The sequence below is a fragment of the Mustelus asterias genome, unplaced genomic scaffold, assembly GCF_964213995.1.
Source record: "Mustelus asterias unplaced genomic scaffold, sMusAst1.hap1.1 HAP1_SCAFFOLD_4476, whole genome shotgun sequence".
In the NCBI taxonomy this organism is placed as follows: Eukaryota; Metazoa; Chordata; class Chondrichthyes; order Carcharhiniformes; family Triakidae; genus Mustelus; species Mustelus asterias.
Window position 1 is genome coordinate 2,501 of NW_027594419.1, and position 15,409 is coordinate 17,909.

The 15,409-nt window shown below is 53.5% G+C and overlaps 1 protein-coding gene across 1 annotated transcript in view; it reads right to left on the reverse strand.

Moving 5' to 3' along the window:
• The window catches only part of LOC144491114 (E3 ubiquitin-protein ligase RNF31-like), a gene marked incomplete at its 3' end in the record, with an annotated part of 14,988 nt that extends 891 nt beyond the window's left edge, over positions 1-14,097 (reverse strand). The window contains exons 1-4 of the mRNA XM_078208793.1: positions 13,937-14,097; positions 11,587-11,673; positions 5,370-5,439; positions 3,003-3,174 (exon numbers count right to left, since the gene is read on the reverse strand). Of these exons, the coding sequence (XP_078064919.1) occupies positions 3,003-3,174; positions 5,370-5,439; positions 11,587-11,673; positions 13,937-14,071 (464 nt within the window). The remainder of the gene's footprint in view (positions 1-3,002; positions 3,175-5,369; positions 5,440-11,586; positions 11,674-13,936) is intronic.
• Positions 14,098-15,409: the final 1,312 nt, after the last annotated feature.

The window sequence follows — 15,409 nt, forward strand, 5'->3', positions numbered from 1 at the left end:
GAGGCCATTCGGCCCATTGAACCTGCACCGACAGCAATGCCACCCAGGCCCCATCTCCGTAACCCCAACACAGTTCTCTAAAAGTGGCAACATAGGTGGCCAAGGTGATTAAGAAGGCATATGGCATGCTTGCCTTCACCGACAACACCAACATAAGACCTAAGAGCAGAATAAGAACATAAGAAATAGGAGCAGGAGTAGGCCATCTAGCCCCTCAAGCCTGCCCCGCCATTCAATAAGATCATGGCTGATCTGGAGTGATTCAGTTCCACTTACCCGCCTGATCCCCATAACCCTTAATTCCCTTACCGATCAGGAATCCATCCATCCGCGCTTTAAACATATTCAGCGAGGTAGCCTCCACCACTTCAGTGGGCAGAGAATTCCAGAGATTCACCACCCTCTGGGAGAAGAAGTTCCTCCTCAACTCTGTCCTAAACCGACCCCCCTTTATTTTGAGGCTGTGTCCTCTAGTTTTAACTTCCTTACTAAGTGGAAAGAATCTCTCCGCCTCCACCCTATCCAGCCCCTTCATTATCTTATAGGTCTCTATAAGATCCCACCTCAGCCTTCTAAACTCCAACGAGTACAAACCCAATCTGCTCAGTCTCTCCTCATAATCAACACCCCTCATCTCTGGTATCAACCTGGTGAACCTTCTCTGCACTCCCTCCAAGGAATGAGGCCACTCGGCCCATCGAGTCTGCTCCGCCATTCAATCACGGCTGATATTTTTCTCATCCCCATTCTCCTGCCTTTTCCCCATAACCCCTGATCCGCTTATTAATCAAGAACCTATCTATCTCTGTCTTAAAGACACTCAATGACCCGGCCTCCACAGCCTTCTGCGGCAAAGAGTTCCACACATTCCCCACTCTCTGGCTGGAGAAATTCCTCCTCATCTCTGATTTGAAGGATCGTCCCTTTCGCCTGAGGTTAGGGTGGATTGGCCACGCTAAATTGTCCCTTAGTGTCCAAAGATGTGCAGGTTAGGTGGATTGGCCATGCTAAATTGTCCCTTAGTGTCCAAAGATGTTTAGGTTAGGGTGGATTGGCCGTGCTAAATTGTCCCTTAGTGTCCCGGGATGTGTAGGTTAGGGTGGATTAGCCATGCTAAATTGCCCCTTAGTGTCCAAAGATGTGCAGGTTAGGGTGGATTGGCCATGCTAAATTGCCCCTTAGTGTCCAAAGATGTGCAGGTTAGGGTGGATTGGCCGTGCGAAATTGCCCCTTAGTGTCCAAAGATGTGCAGGTTAGGGTGGATTGGCCGTGCGAAATTGCCCCTTAGTGTCCAAAGATGTGTAGGTTAGGGTGGATTGGCCATGCTAAATTGTCCCTTAGTGTCCAAAGATGTGCAGGTTAGGGTGGATTGGCCGTGATAAATTGTCCCTTAGTGTCCAAAGATGTGTAGGTTAGGGTGGATTGGCCATGCTAAATTGTCCCTTAGTGTCCAAAGATGTGCAGGTTAGGGTGGATTGGCCATGCTAAATTGTCCCTTAGTGTCCAAAGATGTGTAGGTTAGGAGGATTGGCCGTGCCAAATTGCCCCTTAGTGTCCAAAGATGTGCAGGTTAGGGTGGATTGGCCATGCTAAATTGTCCCTTAGTGTCCAAAGATGTGTAGGTTAGGAGGATTGGCCGTGCCAAATTGCCCCTTAGTGTCCAAAGATGTGCAGGTTAGGGTGGATTGGCCATGCTAAATTGCCCCTTAGTGTCCAAAGATGTGCAGGTTAGGGTGGATTGGCCATGCTAAATTGTCCCTTAGTGTCCAAAGATGTGCAGGTTAGGGTGGATTGTCCATGCTAAATTGTCCCTTAGTGTCCAAAGATGTGCAGGTTAGGTGGATTGGCCATGCTAAATTGTCCCTTAGTGTCCAAAGATGTGTAGGTTAGGTGGATTGGCCGTGCTAAATTGTCCCTTAGTGTCCAAAGATGTGCAGGTTAGGGTGGATTGGCCATGCTAAATTGTCCCTTAGTGTCCAAAGATGTGTAGGTTAGGGTGGATTGGCCATGCTAAATTGTCCCTTAGTGTCCAAAGATGTGCTGGTTAGGGTGGATTGGCCATGCTAAATTGCCCCTTAGTGTCCAAAGATGTGTAGGTTAGGGTGGATTGGCCGTGCTAAATTGTCCCTTCGTGTCCAAAGATGTGCAGGTTAGGGTGGATTGGCCATGCTAAATTGCCCCTTAGTGTCCAAAGATGTGCAGGTTAGGGGGATTGGCCGTGCTAAATTGTCCCTTAGTGTCCAAAGATGTGCAGGTTAGGGTGGATTGGCCATGCTAAATTGTCCCTTAGTGTCCAAAGATGTGCAGGTTAGGGTGGATTGGCCATGCTAAATTGCCCCTTAGTGTCCAAAGATGTGCAGGTTAGGGTGGATTGGCCATGCTAAATTGTCTCTTAGTGTCCAAAGATGTGCAGGTTAGGTGGATTGGCCATGCTAAATTCTCCCTTAGTGTGACGAAGGATGAGAGGTGACCTGATAGAGGGATATAAGATGTTGAGAGGTATAGATCGGGTGGATTCTCGGAGGCTTTTTCCCAGGGCTGAAATGGCTGCTACGATAGGACACAGGTTTAAGTTGCTGGGGGGTAGGTACAGAGGAGATGTGAGGAGTGAGTTTTTCACTCAGAGGGTGGTGGGCGAGTGGAATCGGCTGCCGTCAGTGGTGGTGGAGGCAAACTCGATGGGGTATTTTAAGAGACTTCTGGATGAGTACATGGGACTTAATAGGATTGAGGGTTCTGGGTAAGCCTATATATAAGCCTCGGTAGGTAGGGACATGACCGGCACAACTTGTGGGCCCAAGGGCCTGTTTGTGCTGTAGCTTTTCTATGTTCTATGTAATCCGAACAGGCGCCGGAGTGTGTGGCGACTGGGGGATTCTCACAGTGACTTCATTGCGGTGTTAATGTAAGCCTTACTTGTGGCACTCTTGCCTCCCCCCCGCCATTCCAAGCGAGACCATCCCTCTCTCCCCACCACTCCCCACCCCCGCGGTGTACAGTACCTGGGCAGAGACCCGAGTTCGCCAGGCCGCAGCGGTGCCCTCTGGTGCCCTCCCCGGGACGGGTGGCGATGGTAGAGGGTGTCGCAGTCCCGACACAGAAGCCAGCCGCAGGTGTGACAGCGAACGGCCAGATCCTCCTTACTGCAGACGGCGCAGCACTTGTCCAGGGGGGCTGAGGGAGGGAGGGGGGGGTACAGAGAGCACAGCAGGGTGAGCAGCAAAGACAGGGCGTGACCGGATTGGGTTCATCATCGCCACACCAAGAACAAAGAACAATACAGCACAGGAACAGGTCCTTCGGCCCTCCAAGCCCGCGCCGCTCCCTGGTCCAAACTAGACCATCCTTTTGTATCCCTCCATTCCCACTCCGTTCATGTGGCTATCTAGATAAGTCTTAAACGTTCCCAGTGTGTCCGCCTCCACCACCTTGCCTGGCAGCGCATTCCAGGCCCCCACCACCCGCTGTGTAAAATATGTCCTTCTGATATCTGTGTTAAACCTCCCCCCCTTCACCTTGAACCTATGACCCCTCATGAACGTCACCACCGACCCGGGGAAAAGCTTCCCACCGTTCACCCTATCTATGCCTTTCATAATTTTATACACCTCTATTAAGTCTCCCCTCATCCTCCGTCTTTCCAGGGAGAACAACCCCAGTTTACCCAATCTCTCCTCATAACCAAGCCCCTCCATACCAGGCAACATCCTGGTAAACCTCCTCTGTGCTCTCTCCAAAGCCTCCACGTCCTTCTGGTAGTGTGGCGACCAGAACTGGACGCAGTATTCCAAATGCGGCCGAACCAACGTTCTATACATCTGCAACATCAGACCCCAACTTTTATACTCGATGCCCCGTCCTATAAAGGCAAGCATGCCATATGCCTTCTTCACCACCTTCTCCACCTGTGACGTCACCTTCAAAGATCTGTGGACTTACACACCCAGGTCCCTCTGCGTCTCTACACCGTTTATGGTTCTTCCATTAATCGTATAGCTCCTCCCTACATTATTTCTACCAAAATGCATCACTTCGCATTTATCAGGATTGAACTGGATGATAATGTGGTAAATTGGATCAGCAAGTTTGCTGATGATACAAAGATTGGAGGTGTAGTGGACAGTGAGGAAGGTTTTCAAAGCTTGCAGAGGGATTTGGAACAACTAGAAAAATGGGCTACAAAATGGCAAATGGAATTTAACGCAGACAAGTGTGAGATATTGCACTTTGGAAGGACAAACCAAAGTAGAACGTACAGGGTAAATGGTAGGACTCTGAAGAGTGCAGTTGAACAGAGGGATCTGGGAATACAGGTACAGAATTCCCTAAAAGTGACGTCACAGGTGGATAGGGTCGTAAAGAGTGCCTTTGGTACATTGGCCTTTATAAATCGGAGTATCGAGAATAAAAGCTGGAGTGTTATGGTAAGGTTATATAAGGCATTGGTGAGGCTGAATTTGGAGTATTGTGTACAGTTTTGGTCACCTAGTGACAGGAAGGATGTAAATAAGATTGAAAGAGTGCAGAGAAGGTTCACAAGGATGTTGCCGGGACTTGAGAAGCTGAGTTACAGAGAGAGATTGAATAGGTTGGGACTTTATTCCCTGGAGCGTAGAAGATTGAGGGGAGATTTGATAGAGGTGTATAAGATTTTGATGGGTATAGAGTGAATGCAAGCAGGCTTTTTCCGCTGAGGCTAGGGGAGAAAAAAACCAGAGGGCATGGGTTAAGGGTGAAAGGAGAAAAGTTTAAAGGGAATATTAGGGGCGGCTTCTTCACGCAGAGAGTGGTGGGAGTGCGGAATGAGCTGCCGGATAAAGTGGTAAATGCGGGATCACTTTTAACATTTAAGAAAAACTTGGACGGGTTGATGGATGAGAGGGGTGTGGAGGGATATGGTCCAAGTGCAGGTCAGTGGGACTAGGCATAAAATGGTTCGGCACAGACAAGAAGGGCCAAAAGGCCTGTTTCTGAGCTGTAATTTTCTATGGTTCTATGGTTCTAACTCCATCTGCCATTTCTTTGCCCAAATTTCCAGCCTATCTATATCCTTCTGTAGCTTCTGACAATGCTCCTCACTATCTGCAAGTCCTGCCATTTTCGTGTTGTCCGTCCTTACCCGGTCTGGCCTAACCGTGAGTCTAGACACCCACGTGACCCCAGACAGCCACAGAGCAGCCATCAGCTCTTCACTGCCCCTCTGTGTGAAATGGTTGAGCGAGGCGATTAGAGGGGGCAATTAGGACTGGGTCAGGCCAGCGACACACACATCCCCAGGGATTAATACATCAATCAAACCTGCAGGATGGAAGAGCAAAGCAGGCCCGAAGCCTGCATGGGAGTCCGAACTCTCGCAAGTCCACACTTACCCGCCAGGACTGCACTCTGCGACGGTTCCTCAGCGGCTGGGTTTGAGGCTGGGGGACATGGCTCCAACGTCTAGAGAGAAAGACAGACACGGGGGGAGAGGGGGAGACAGAGAGAGGGGGGGAGACAGAGAGAGGGGGGGAGACAGAGAGAGGGGGGGAGACAGAGAGAGGGGGGGAGACAGAGAGAGAGAGGGGGGGAGAGAGAGAGAGGGGGGCAGAGAGAGGGGGAGACAGAGAGAGGGGGAGACAGAGAGAGGGGGAGACAGAGAGAGGGGGAGACAGAGAGAGGGGGAGACAGAGAGAGGGGGGGGAGACAGAGAGAGGGGGGGGAGACAGAGAGAGGGGGGGGAGACAGAGAGAGGGGGGGGAGACAGAGAGAGGGGGGGGAGACAGAGAGAGGGGGGGGAGACAGAGAGAGGGGGGGGAGACAGAGAGAGGGGGGGGAGACAGAGAGAGGGGGGGGAGACAGAGAGAGGGGGGGGAGACAGAGAGAGGGGGGGGAGACAGAGAGAGGGGGGGGAGACAGAGAGAGGGGGGGGAGACAGAGAGAGGGGGGGAGACAGAGAGAGGGGGGGGGAGACAGAGAGAGGGGGGGGGAGACAGAGAGAGGGGGGGGAGACAGAGAGAGGGGGGGAGACAGAGAGAGGGGGGGGAGACAGAGAGAGGGGGGGAGACAGAGAGAGGGGGGGAGACAGAGAGAGGGGGGGGAGACAGAGTGAGGGGGGGGAGACAGAGAGAGGGGGGGGAGACAGAGAGAGGGGGGGGAGACAGAGAGAGGGGGGGGAGACAGAGAGAGGGGGGGAGACAGAGAGAGGGGGGGGGAGACAGAGAGAGAGGGGGGGGAGACAGAGAGAGGGGGGGGAGACAGAGAGGGGGGGGGAGACAGAGAGAGGGGGGGAGACAGAGAGAGGGGGGGGAGACAGAGAGAGGGGGGGGGAGACAGAGAGAGGGGGGGGAGACAGAGAGAGGGGGGAGACAGAGAGAGGGGGGGAGACAGAGAGAGGGGGGGAGACAGAGAGAGGGGGGGGGAGACAGAGAGAGGGGGGGGAGACAGAGAGAGGGGGGGAGACAGAGAGAGGGGGGGGAGACAGAGAGAGGGGGGGGAGACAGAGAGAGGGGGGGGAGACAGAGAGAGGGGGGGGAGACAGAGAGAGGGGGGGGAGACAGAGAGAGGGGGGGGAGACAGAGAGAGGGGGGGGAGACAGAGAGAGGGGGGGAGACAGAGAGAGGGGGGGGAGACAGAGAGAGGGGGGGAGACAGAGAGAGGGGGGGGAGACAGAGAGAGGGGGGGAGACAGAGAGAGGGGGGGGAGACAGAGAGAGGGGGGGAGACAGAGAGAGGGGGGGGGAGACAGAGAGAGGGGGGGGAGACAGAGAGAGGGGGGGGAGACAGAGAGAGGGGGGGAGACAGAGAGGGGGGGGGAGACAGAGAGAGGGGGGGGAGACAGAGAGAGGGGGGGGAGACAGAGAGGGGGGGGAGACAGAGAGGGGGGGAGACAGAGAGAGGGGGGGGAGACAGAGAGAGGGGGGGGAGACAGAGAGAGGGGGGGGAGACAGAGAGAGGGGGGGGAGACAGAGAGAGGGGGGGGAGACAGAGAGAGGGGGGGGAGACAGAGAGAGGGGGGGGAGACAGAGAGAGGGGGGGAGACAGAGAGAGGGGGGGGAGACAGAGAGAGGGGGGGGAGACAGAGAGAGGGGGGGGGGAGACAGAGAGAGGGGGGGGAGACAGAGAGAGGGGGGAGACAGAGAGAGGGGGGGGGAGACAGAGAGAGGGGGGGGAGACAGAGAGAGGGGGGAGAGACAGAGAGAGGGGGGGGAGACAGAGAGAGGGGGGGGAGACAGAGAGGGGGGGGGAGACAGAGAGGGGGGGGGGAGACAGAGAGGGGGGGGAGACAGAGAGAGGGGGGGGAGACAGAGAGAGGGGGGGAGACAGAGAGAGGGGGGGAGACAGAGAGAGGGGGGGAGACAGAGAGAGGGGGGGAGACAGAGAGAGGGGGGGAGACAGAGAGAGGGGGGGAGACAGAGAGAGGGGGGGAGACAGAGAGAGGGGGGGAGACAGAGAGAGGGGGGGAGACAGAGAGAGGGGGGGAGACAGAGAGAGGGGGGGAGACAGAGAGAGGGGGGGAGACAGAGAGAGGGGGGGAGACAGAGAGAGGGGGGGAGACAGATAGAGGGGGGGAGACAGAGAGGGGGGGAGACAGAGAGAGGGGGGGGAGACAGAGAGAGGGGGGGAGACAGAGAGAGAGGGGGAGACAGAGAGAGGGGGGGAGACAGAGAGAGGGGGGGAGACAGAGAGAGGGGGACGCAGAGAGAGGGGGAGACAGAGAGAGGGGGAGACAGAGAGAGGGGGGGAGACAGAGAGAGGGGGGGAGACAGAGAGAGGGGGGGGGAGACAGAGAGATGGGGGGGAGATAGAGAGAGAGGGGGCAGATAGAGAGAGAGGGGGCAGATCGAGAGAGAGGGGGCAGATAGAGAGAGAGAGGGCAGATAGAGAGAGAGGGGGGGAGACAGAGAGAGTCAGACAGGCAGTTAATTCACTATCCCCTCACTCGCACAGACAAATCTCCTTGTTCCTCGCCATCAGCTCACCAAGTAACATCGCAAGGAAAACACCAACTTGAGACTTGCGAAGGAACTCATTGTGAAAACAGCGTCACATCCTCTGGGAATGGGCCGCAAGTGTTTGACGGAGACAGGGGATGGAGTCTACAAGACAGGGAGTGACGTCTGGCGAAAACCCGACCAGTTGGCCCGACCTGGAAGACTCTGAAGAGTTCTGGTCCAGTTATTACAGGACAGAAACCCCCCCGGGCATTGGAGGCAGTCCAGAGAAGGTTCACTCGGTCGGGCCCGAGGACGGAGGGAGTTCCTTACGAGGAGAGGTCGAGTCGGTTGGGTCTGTAACTTATTGGGAGTTGAGAAGAAGACCTTACTGAGATGTATCGGAATCTCAGGGCGCGGGGCTCGACAGGGTGAGGTGCTGAGAGCTTGTTTCCCCTTGTGGGAGAGTCTACCACCAGGGGGCGTAATCTCAGAGTAAAGGGCTGGGGGTGTCACCCCCATTGGAGACAGAGACGGGGGGTTCGCTCCCCCATTGGAGACAGAGTAGGCATTCGGCATGCTTGGTTTCATCGGTCAGAACATTGAATACAGGAGTTGGGACGTCTTGTTGAAGTTGTACAAGACATTGGTGAGGCCACACTTGGAATACTGTGTCCAGTTCTGGTCACCCTATTATAGAAAGGATATTATTAAACTAGAAAGAGTGCAGAAAGGATTTACTAGGATGCTACCGGGACTTGATGGATTGAGTTATAAGGAGAGGCTGGATAGACTGGGACTTTTTTCTCTGGAGCGTCGGAGGCTGAGGGGTGATCTTATAGAGGTCTACAAAATAATGAGGGGCACAGATCAGCTAGATAGTCAATATCTTTTCCCAAAGGTAGGGGGGCCTAAAACTAGAGGGCACAGGTTTAAGGTGAGGGGAGAGATACAAAAGTGTCCAGAGGGGCAATTGTTTCACACAGAGGGTGGTGAGTGTCTGGAACGAGCTGCCAGAGGCAGTAGTAGAGGCGGGTACAATTTTGTCTTTTAAAAAACGTTTAGATAGTTACATGGGTACGATGAGAGGGGCGAAGTATAACTCAGATATTAGAGGGATGTTTTTTACACAGAGGGTGGTGGGGGCCTGGAATGCGCTGCCAAGTAGGGTGGTGGAGGCAGGCACGCTGACATCGTTTAAGACTTACCTGGATAGTCACATGAGCAGCCTGGGAATGGAGGGATACAAACGATTGGTCTAGTTGGACCAAGGAGCGGCACAGGCTTGGAGGGCCGAAGGGCCTGTTGCCATGCTGTAAACCTCTATATGACTCCATGGAGGGGGGGTCACCCCCATTGGAGACAGAAACAGGAGGTGGGGGGGGGTGATGGCCCCCATTGGAGAGAGACGGGGGGGATTTCTTCACTCAGAGGGTAGTGAGGGTGTGGAAATGTTTCCCGCAGAGGGGCTGTGTTGAGGCAGTGGGTCGTTAAGGGTGTTTGAGGTGGAGACGGACAGATCAGGGAGGGAATTGATGGTGAAGGGGATCAGGCAGCAAAGTGAGAGTTAGAGTCACAAAGGTTTACAGCAGAGAAACAGGCCCTTCAGCCCAACTTGTCCATGCTGCCCAGTCTTTAACCCCTAATCTAGTCCCAATTGCCCATGTTTGGCCCATATCCCTCGATACGCATCTTACCCAATGTAGCATGGCCAATCCCCCTAACCTACACATCTTTGGACACTAAGGGACAATTTAGCATGGCCAATCCACCCTAACCTACACATCTTTGGACACTAAGGGACAATTTAGCATGGCCAATCCACCCTAACCTACACATCTTTGGACACTAAGGGACAATTTAGCACGGCCAATCCACCCTAACCTGCACATCTTTGGACACTAAGGGACAATTTAGCACGGCCAATCCACCCAACCTGCACATCTTTGGACACCAAGGGGCAATTTAGCATGGCCAATCCACCCAACCTGCACATCTTTGGACACTAAGGGACAATTTAGCATGGCCAATCCACCCTAACCTGCACATCTTTGGACACTAAGGGACAATTTAGCATGGCCAATCCACCCTAACCTACACATCTTTGGACACTAAGGGGCAATTTAGCACGGCCAATCCACCCAACCTGCACATCTTTGGACACTAAGGGACAATTTAGCATGGCCAATCCACCCTAACCTGCACATCTTTGGACACTAAGGGACAATTTAGCACGGACAATCCACCCTAACCTACACATCGTTGGACACTAAGGGACAATTTAGCATGGCCAATCTACCCTAACCTGCACATCTTTGGACACTAAGGGACAATTTAGCATGGCCAATCCACCCTAACCTGCACATCTTTGGACACTAAGGGACAATTTAGCACGGCTAATCCACCCTAACCTGCACATCTTTGGACACTAAGGGACAATTTAGCATGGCCAATCCTCCCTAACCTGCACATCTTTGGACACTAAGGGGCAATTTAGCATGGCCAATCCACCATAACCTGCACATCTTTGGACACTAAGGGACAATTTATCATGGCCAATCCACCCTAACCTGCACATCTTTGGACACTAAGGGACAGTTTAGCATGGCCAATCCACCCTAACCTACACATCTTTGGACACTAAGGGGCAATTTAGCATGGCCAATCCACCCAACCTGCACATCTTTGGACACTAAGGGACAATTTAGCATGGCCAATCCACCCTAACCTGCACATCTTTGGACACTAAGGGACAATTTAGCACGGACAATCCACCCTAACCTACACATCTTTGGACACTAAGGGACAATTTAGCATGGCCAATCCACCCTAACCTGCACATCTTTGGACACGAAGGGACAATTTAGCATGGCCAATCCACCCTAACCTGCACATCTTTGGACACTAAGGGACAATTTAGCATGGCCAATCCACCCTAACCTGCACATCTTTGGACACTAAGGGACAATTTAGCACGGCCAATCCACCCTAACCTGCACATCTTTGGACACTAAGGGACAATTTAGCATGGCCAATCCACCCTAACCTGCACATCTTTGGACACTAAGGGACAATTTAGCACGGCCAATCCACCCTAACCTGCACATCTTTGGACACTAAGGGACAATTTAGCATGGCCAATCCACCCTAACCTGCACATCTTTGGACACTAAGGGACAATTTAGCATGGTCAATGCTGCAATTGTACAGGGCGTTGGTGAGGCCACACCTGGAGTATTGTGTGCAGTTTTGGTCTCCTTATCTGAGGAAGGATGTCCTTGCTATAGAGGGAGCGCAGCGAAGGTTTACCCGGCTGATTCCTGGGATGGCGGGTCTGTCATATGAAGAGAGACTAAGTGGGTTAAGATTATATTCACTGGAGTTTAGAACGTATAAAATTCTCACAGGGTCAGACAGGGTAGATTCAGAAAGAATGTTCCCAATGGTGGGGGGAGTCCAGAACTAGGGGTCATAGTTTGAGGATAAGGGGGAAACCTTTTAGGACTGAGGTGAGGAGAAATTTCTTCACCCAGAGGACGGTGAATGTGTGGAATTCACTCCCACAGAAAGTAGTTGAGGCCAAAACGTTGTGTGATTTCAGGAAGAAATTAGATTTCGCCCTTGGGGCTAAAGGGATCGAAGGATTATGGGGGGAGATAAGGGGTCGGATCACCTACCTCCTCCTGTTGCCCACCCAGGGCGAGGGGGGGTCCCACGTCTGGTGGCAGGAATCGGCTGAAGAGTTCGGGGTGAGGATGCGTGCCCTGCAATCAGGAGGGGGGAAGAGAGAGAGAGAAGGGGTCAACAAGTGGCTTCGCATGGTCCCTGCGTCCCGCCATCAACGACACTCGCGTTGCCCTGTTTATGACAGGGATACAAATAGGCAAAATTCGTACAGGCTGTCATTCTGACCTCCGGCCAGTGGTGGCGCCAGTGTCTGCTAAGTGTTTCCACCTCCCCACAAGACACCCCCTCTCCCTCCGCCCCCCCCACCTCACACACATCCCCCTCACACACACTCCACCACCCCCCCCACTCCCCGACAGACACGACCCCCTCCCACACACTTTGCTCGGATCCAGCGCCCGGTTTGTCTCCCGCCATCAGCGACACTCGCGCCGTCCCGTTGGTAATCGGGGTCACACAGAGGCAAACGCCTCAGGCTGTCATTCTGACCTCCGGCCAGCGCCGGTGTCGTCCCGTCTCCCCAGTGGATCCACCGCCCCCTACGGGTGGCACAGTGGGTTAGCACTGCTGCCTCACAGCGCCAGGGACCCGGGTTCGATTCCCGGCTCGGGTCACTGTCTGTGTGGAGTTTGCACATTCTCCCCGTGTCTGCGTGGGTTTCCTCCGGGTGCTCCGGTTTCCTCCCACAGTCCAAAAGACTTTGATTTGATTTATTATTGTCACATGTATTGGGATACAGTGAAAAGTATTGTTTCTTGCGCACTATACAGACAAAGCATACCGTTCATAGAGAAGGAAAGGAGAGAGTGCAGAATGTAGTGTTACAGTTATAGCTAGGGTGTAGAGAAAGATCAACTTAATGCGAGGTAGGTCCATTCAAAAGTCTGACAGCAGCAGGGAAGAAGCTGTTCTCGAGTCGGTCGGTCCGTGACCTCAGACCTTTGTATCTTTTTCCCGACGGAAGAAGGTGGAAGAGAGAATGTCCGGGGTGCGTGGGGGTCCTTAATTATGCTGGCTGCTTTTCCCCGAGGGAAGTGTAGACAGAGTCAGTGTAAGCTGCCTTGAGACACTCTTGAATAAATGAACACTGCAATGAAGTTACTGTGAGAATCCGCTAGTCGCCCACACTCCGGCGCCTGTTCGGGTGACACTGAGGGAGAATTTAGCACGGCCCAAAGCACCCTAACCGGCACGTCTTTCGGACTGTGGGAGGAAACCGGAGCACCCGGAGGAAACCCACGCAGACACGGGGAGACTCCGCACAGACAGTGACCTGAGCCGGGAATCGAACCCAGGGAAGGCGGGGCGAAGGAGGAGGTGGTTTTCGAGAGTGGGACGGGGTCTACACAGTGCAAGGTTTTGGAAGAATCCCCTTCGAAACACCCTTGACTGAAGAACCGAGGTTTGGGTTTGGGGGCCAGCACATATCGGCTCCAGTTCAGGATATACACTCTGGCCTTTAAGGACCAGCGCTCGTCCACATAGGAGCAGGAATCAGGTGGAAGTATCATCCATTTCGCTCTCCACTTCTGGACGAGAAAATCAAAGGGATTTGGGAGCCCTTGTTCAAGATTCTCTTAAGGTTAACGTGCAGGTTCAGTCGGCGGTTAGGAAGGCAAATGCAATGTGAGCATTCTTGTCGAGAGGGCTAGAATACAAGAGCAGGGATGGACTTCTGAGACTGCATAAGGCTCTGGTCAGCCTCCATTTGGAGTGTTGTGAGCAGTTTTGGGCCCCGTATCTAAGGAAGGATGTGCTGGCCTTGGAAAGGGTCCAGAGGAAGTTCACAAGAATGATCCCTGGAATGAAGAGCTTGTCGGATGAGGAACGGGTTGAGGACTCTGAGTCTGTACTCGTTGGAGTTTAGAAGGATGAGGGGGGATCTTATTGAAACTTACAGGATACTGCGAGGCCTGGATAGAGTGGACGTGGAGAGGATGTTTCCACGAGTGGGAAAAACTAGAACCAGAGGGCACAACCTCAGACTAAAGGGACGGTCCTTTAAAACAGAGATGAGGAGGAATTTCTCCAGCCAGAGAGTGGGGAATGTGTGGAACTCTTTGCCGCAGACGGCTGTGGAGGCCGGGTCATTGAGTGTCTTTAAGACAGAGATAGATAGGTTCTTGATCAATAAGGGGATCAGGGGTTATGGGGAAAAGGCAGGAGAATGGGGATGAGAAAAATATCAGCCGTGATTGAATGGCGGAGCAGACTCGATGGGCCGAGTGGCCCAAATCTGCCCCTGCGTCTAATGGAAACACCTCTGCTTGCTGCCACAACTGCCAATCTGGCCAACCATCCTCCATTTTGATTCAAAATGGCCACCACTCAGGCCCCCACCTTCTGCAGTTTATCCAGCTCCATCTGAAGCATGGCCACCTCGACCGTCACCGTGATCCGGTTCCTGCACGTCCTCCCGGGAAGCACATTCCATCGGCCTGCTCCACCGTGTAGCCATAGAGACGCAAAATACATCGTCCTCCCTACCAAGGGGAAAGAATTCAGCACAACAGGCAAACATGGCCGACGTTCTGGGGCTCAGGGAGATATCTGTACACTGACTGGTGTGTCTCAGTCCCCCCTCTCTCTCAGGGAGATATCTGTACACTGACTGGTGTCTCTCAGTCCCCCCTCTCTCTCTCAGGGAGATATCAGTACACTGACTGGTGTCTCTCAGTCCCCTCTCTCTCTCTCTCAGGGAGATATCTGTACACTGACTGGTGTCTCTCAGGGAGATATCTGTACACTGACGGGTGTCTCTCAGTCCCCTCTCTCTCTCAGGGAGATATCTGTACACTGACGGGTGTCTCTCAGTCCCCTCTCTCTCTCTCAGGGAGATATCTGTACACTGACTGGTGTCTCTCAGGGAGATATCTGCACACTGACTGGTGTCTCTCCGCCCTCTCTCTCTCTCTCTCAGGGAGATATCTGTACACTGACTGGTGTCTCTCAGTCCCCTCTCTCTCTCAGGGAGATATCTGTACACTGACTGGTGTCTCTCAGTCCCCTCTCTCTCTCAGGGAGATATCTGTACACTGACTGGTGTCTCTCACTCCTCTCTCTCTCTCAGGGAGATATCTGTACACTGACTGGTGTCTCTCAGTCCCCTCTCTCTCTCTCAGGGAGATATCTGTACACTGACTGGTGTCTCTCAGTCCCCCCTCTCTCTCTCTCGGGGAGATATCTGTACACTGACTGGTGTCTCTCAGTCCCCTCTCTCTCTCGGGGAGATATCTGAACACTGACTGGTGTCTCTCAGTCCCCTCTCTCTCTCGGGGAGATATCTGAACACTGACTGGTGTCTCTCCGCCCCCTCTCTCTCTCAGGGAGATATCTGTACACTGACTGGTGTCTCTCAGTCCCCTCTCTCTCTCTCAGGGAGATATCTGTACACTGACTGGTGTCTCTCAGTCCCCCCTCTCTCTCTCAGGGGGATATCTGTACACTGACTGGTGTCTCTCCGCCCCCTCTCTCTCTCTCGGGGAGATATCTGTACACTGACTGGTGTCTCTCAGTCCCCTTCTCTCTCTCTCAGGAGATATCTGTACACTGACTGGTGTCTCTCAGTCCCCTCTCTCTCTCTCGGAAGAAATCTGTACACTGACTGGTGTCTCTCAGTCCCCTCTCTCTCTCAGGGAGATATCTGTACACTGACTGGTGTCTCTCAGAGCCCTCTCTCTCTCTCTCAGGGAGATATCTGTACACTGACTGGTGTCTCTCAGTCCCCTCTCCCTCTCTCAGGGAGATATCTGTACACTGACTGGTGTCTCTCAGTCCCCTCTCTCTCTCTCAGCGAGATATCTGTACACTGAC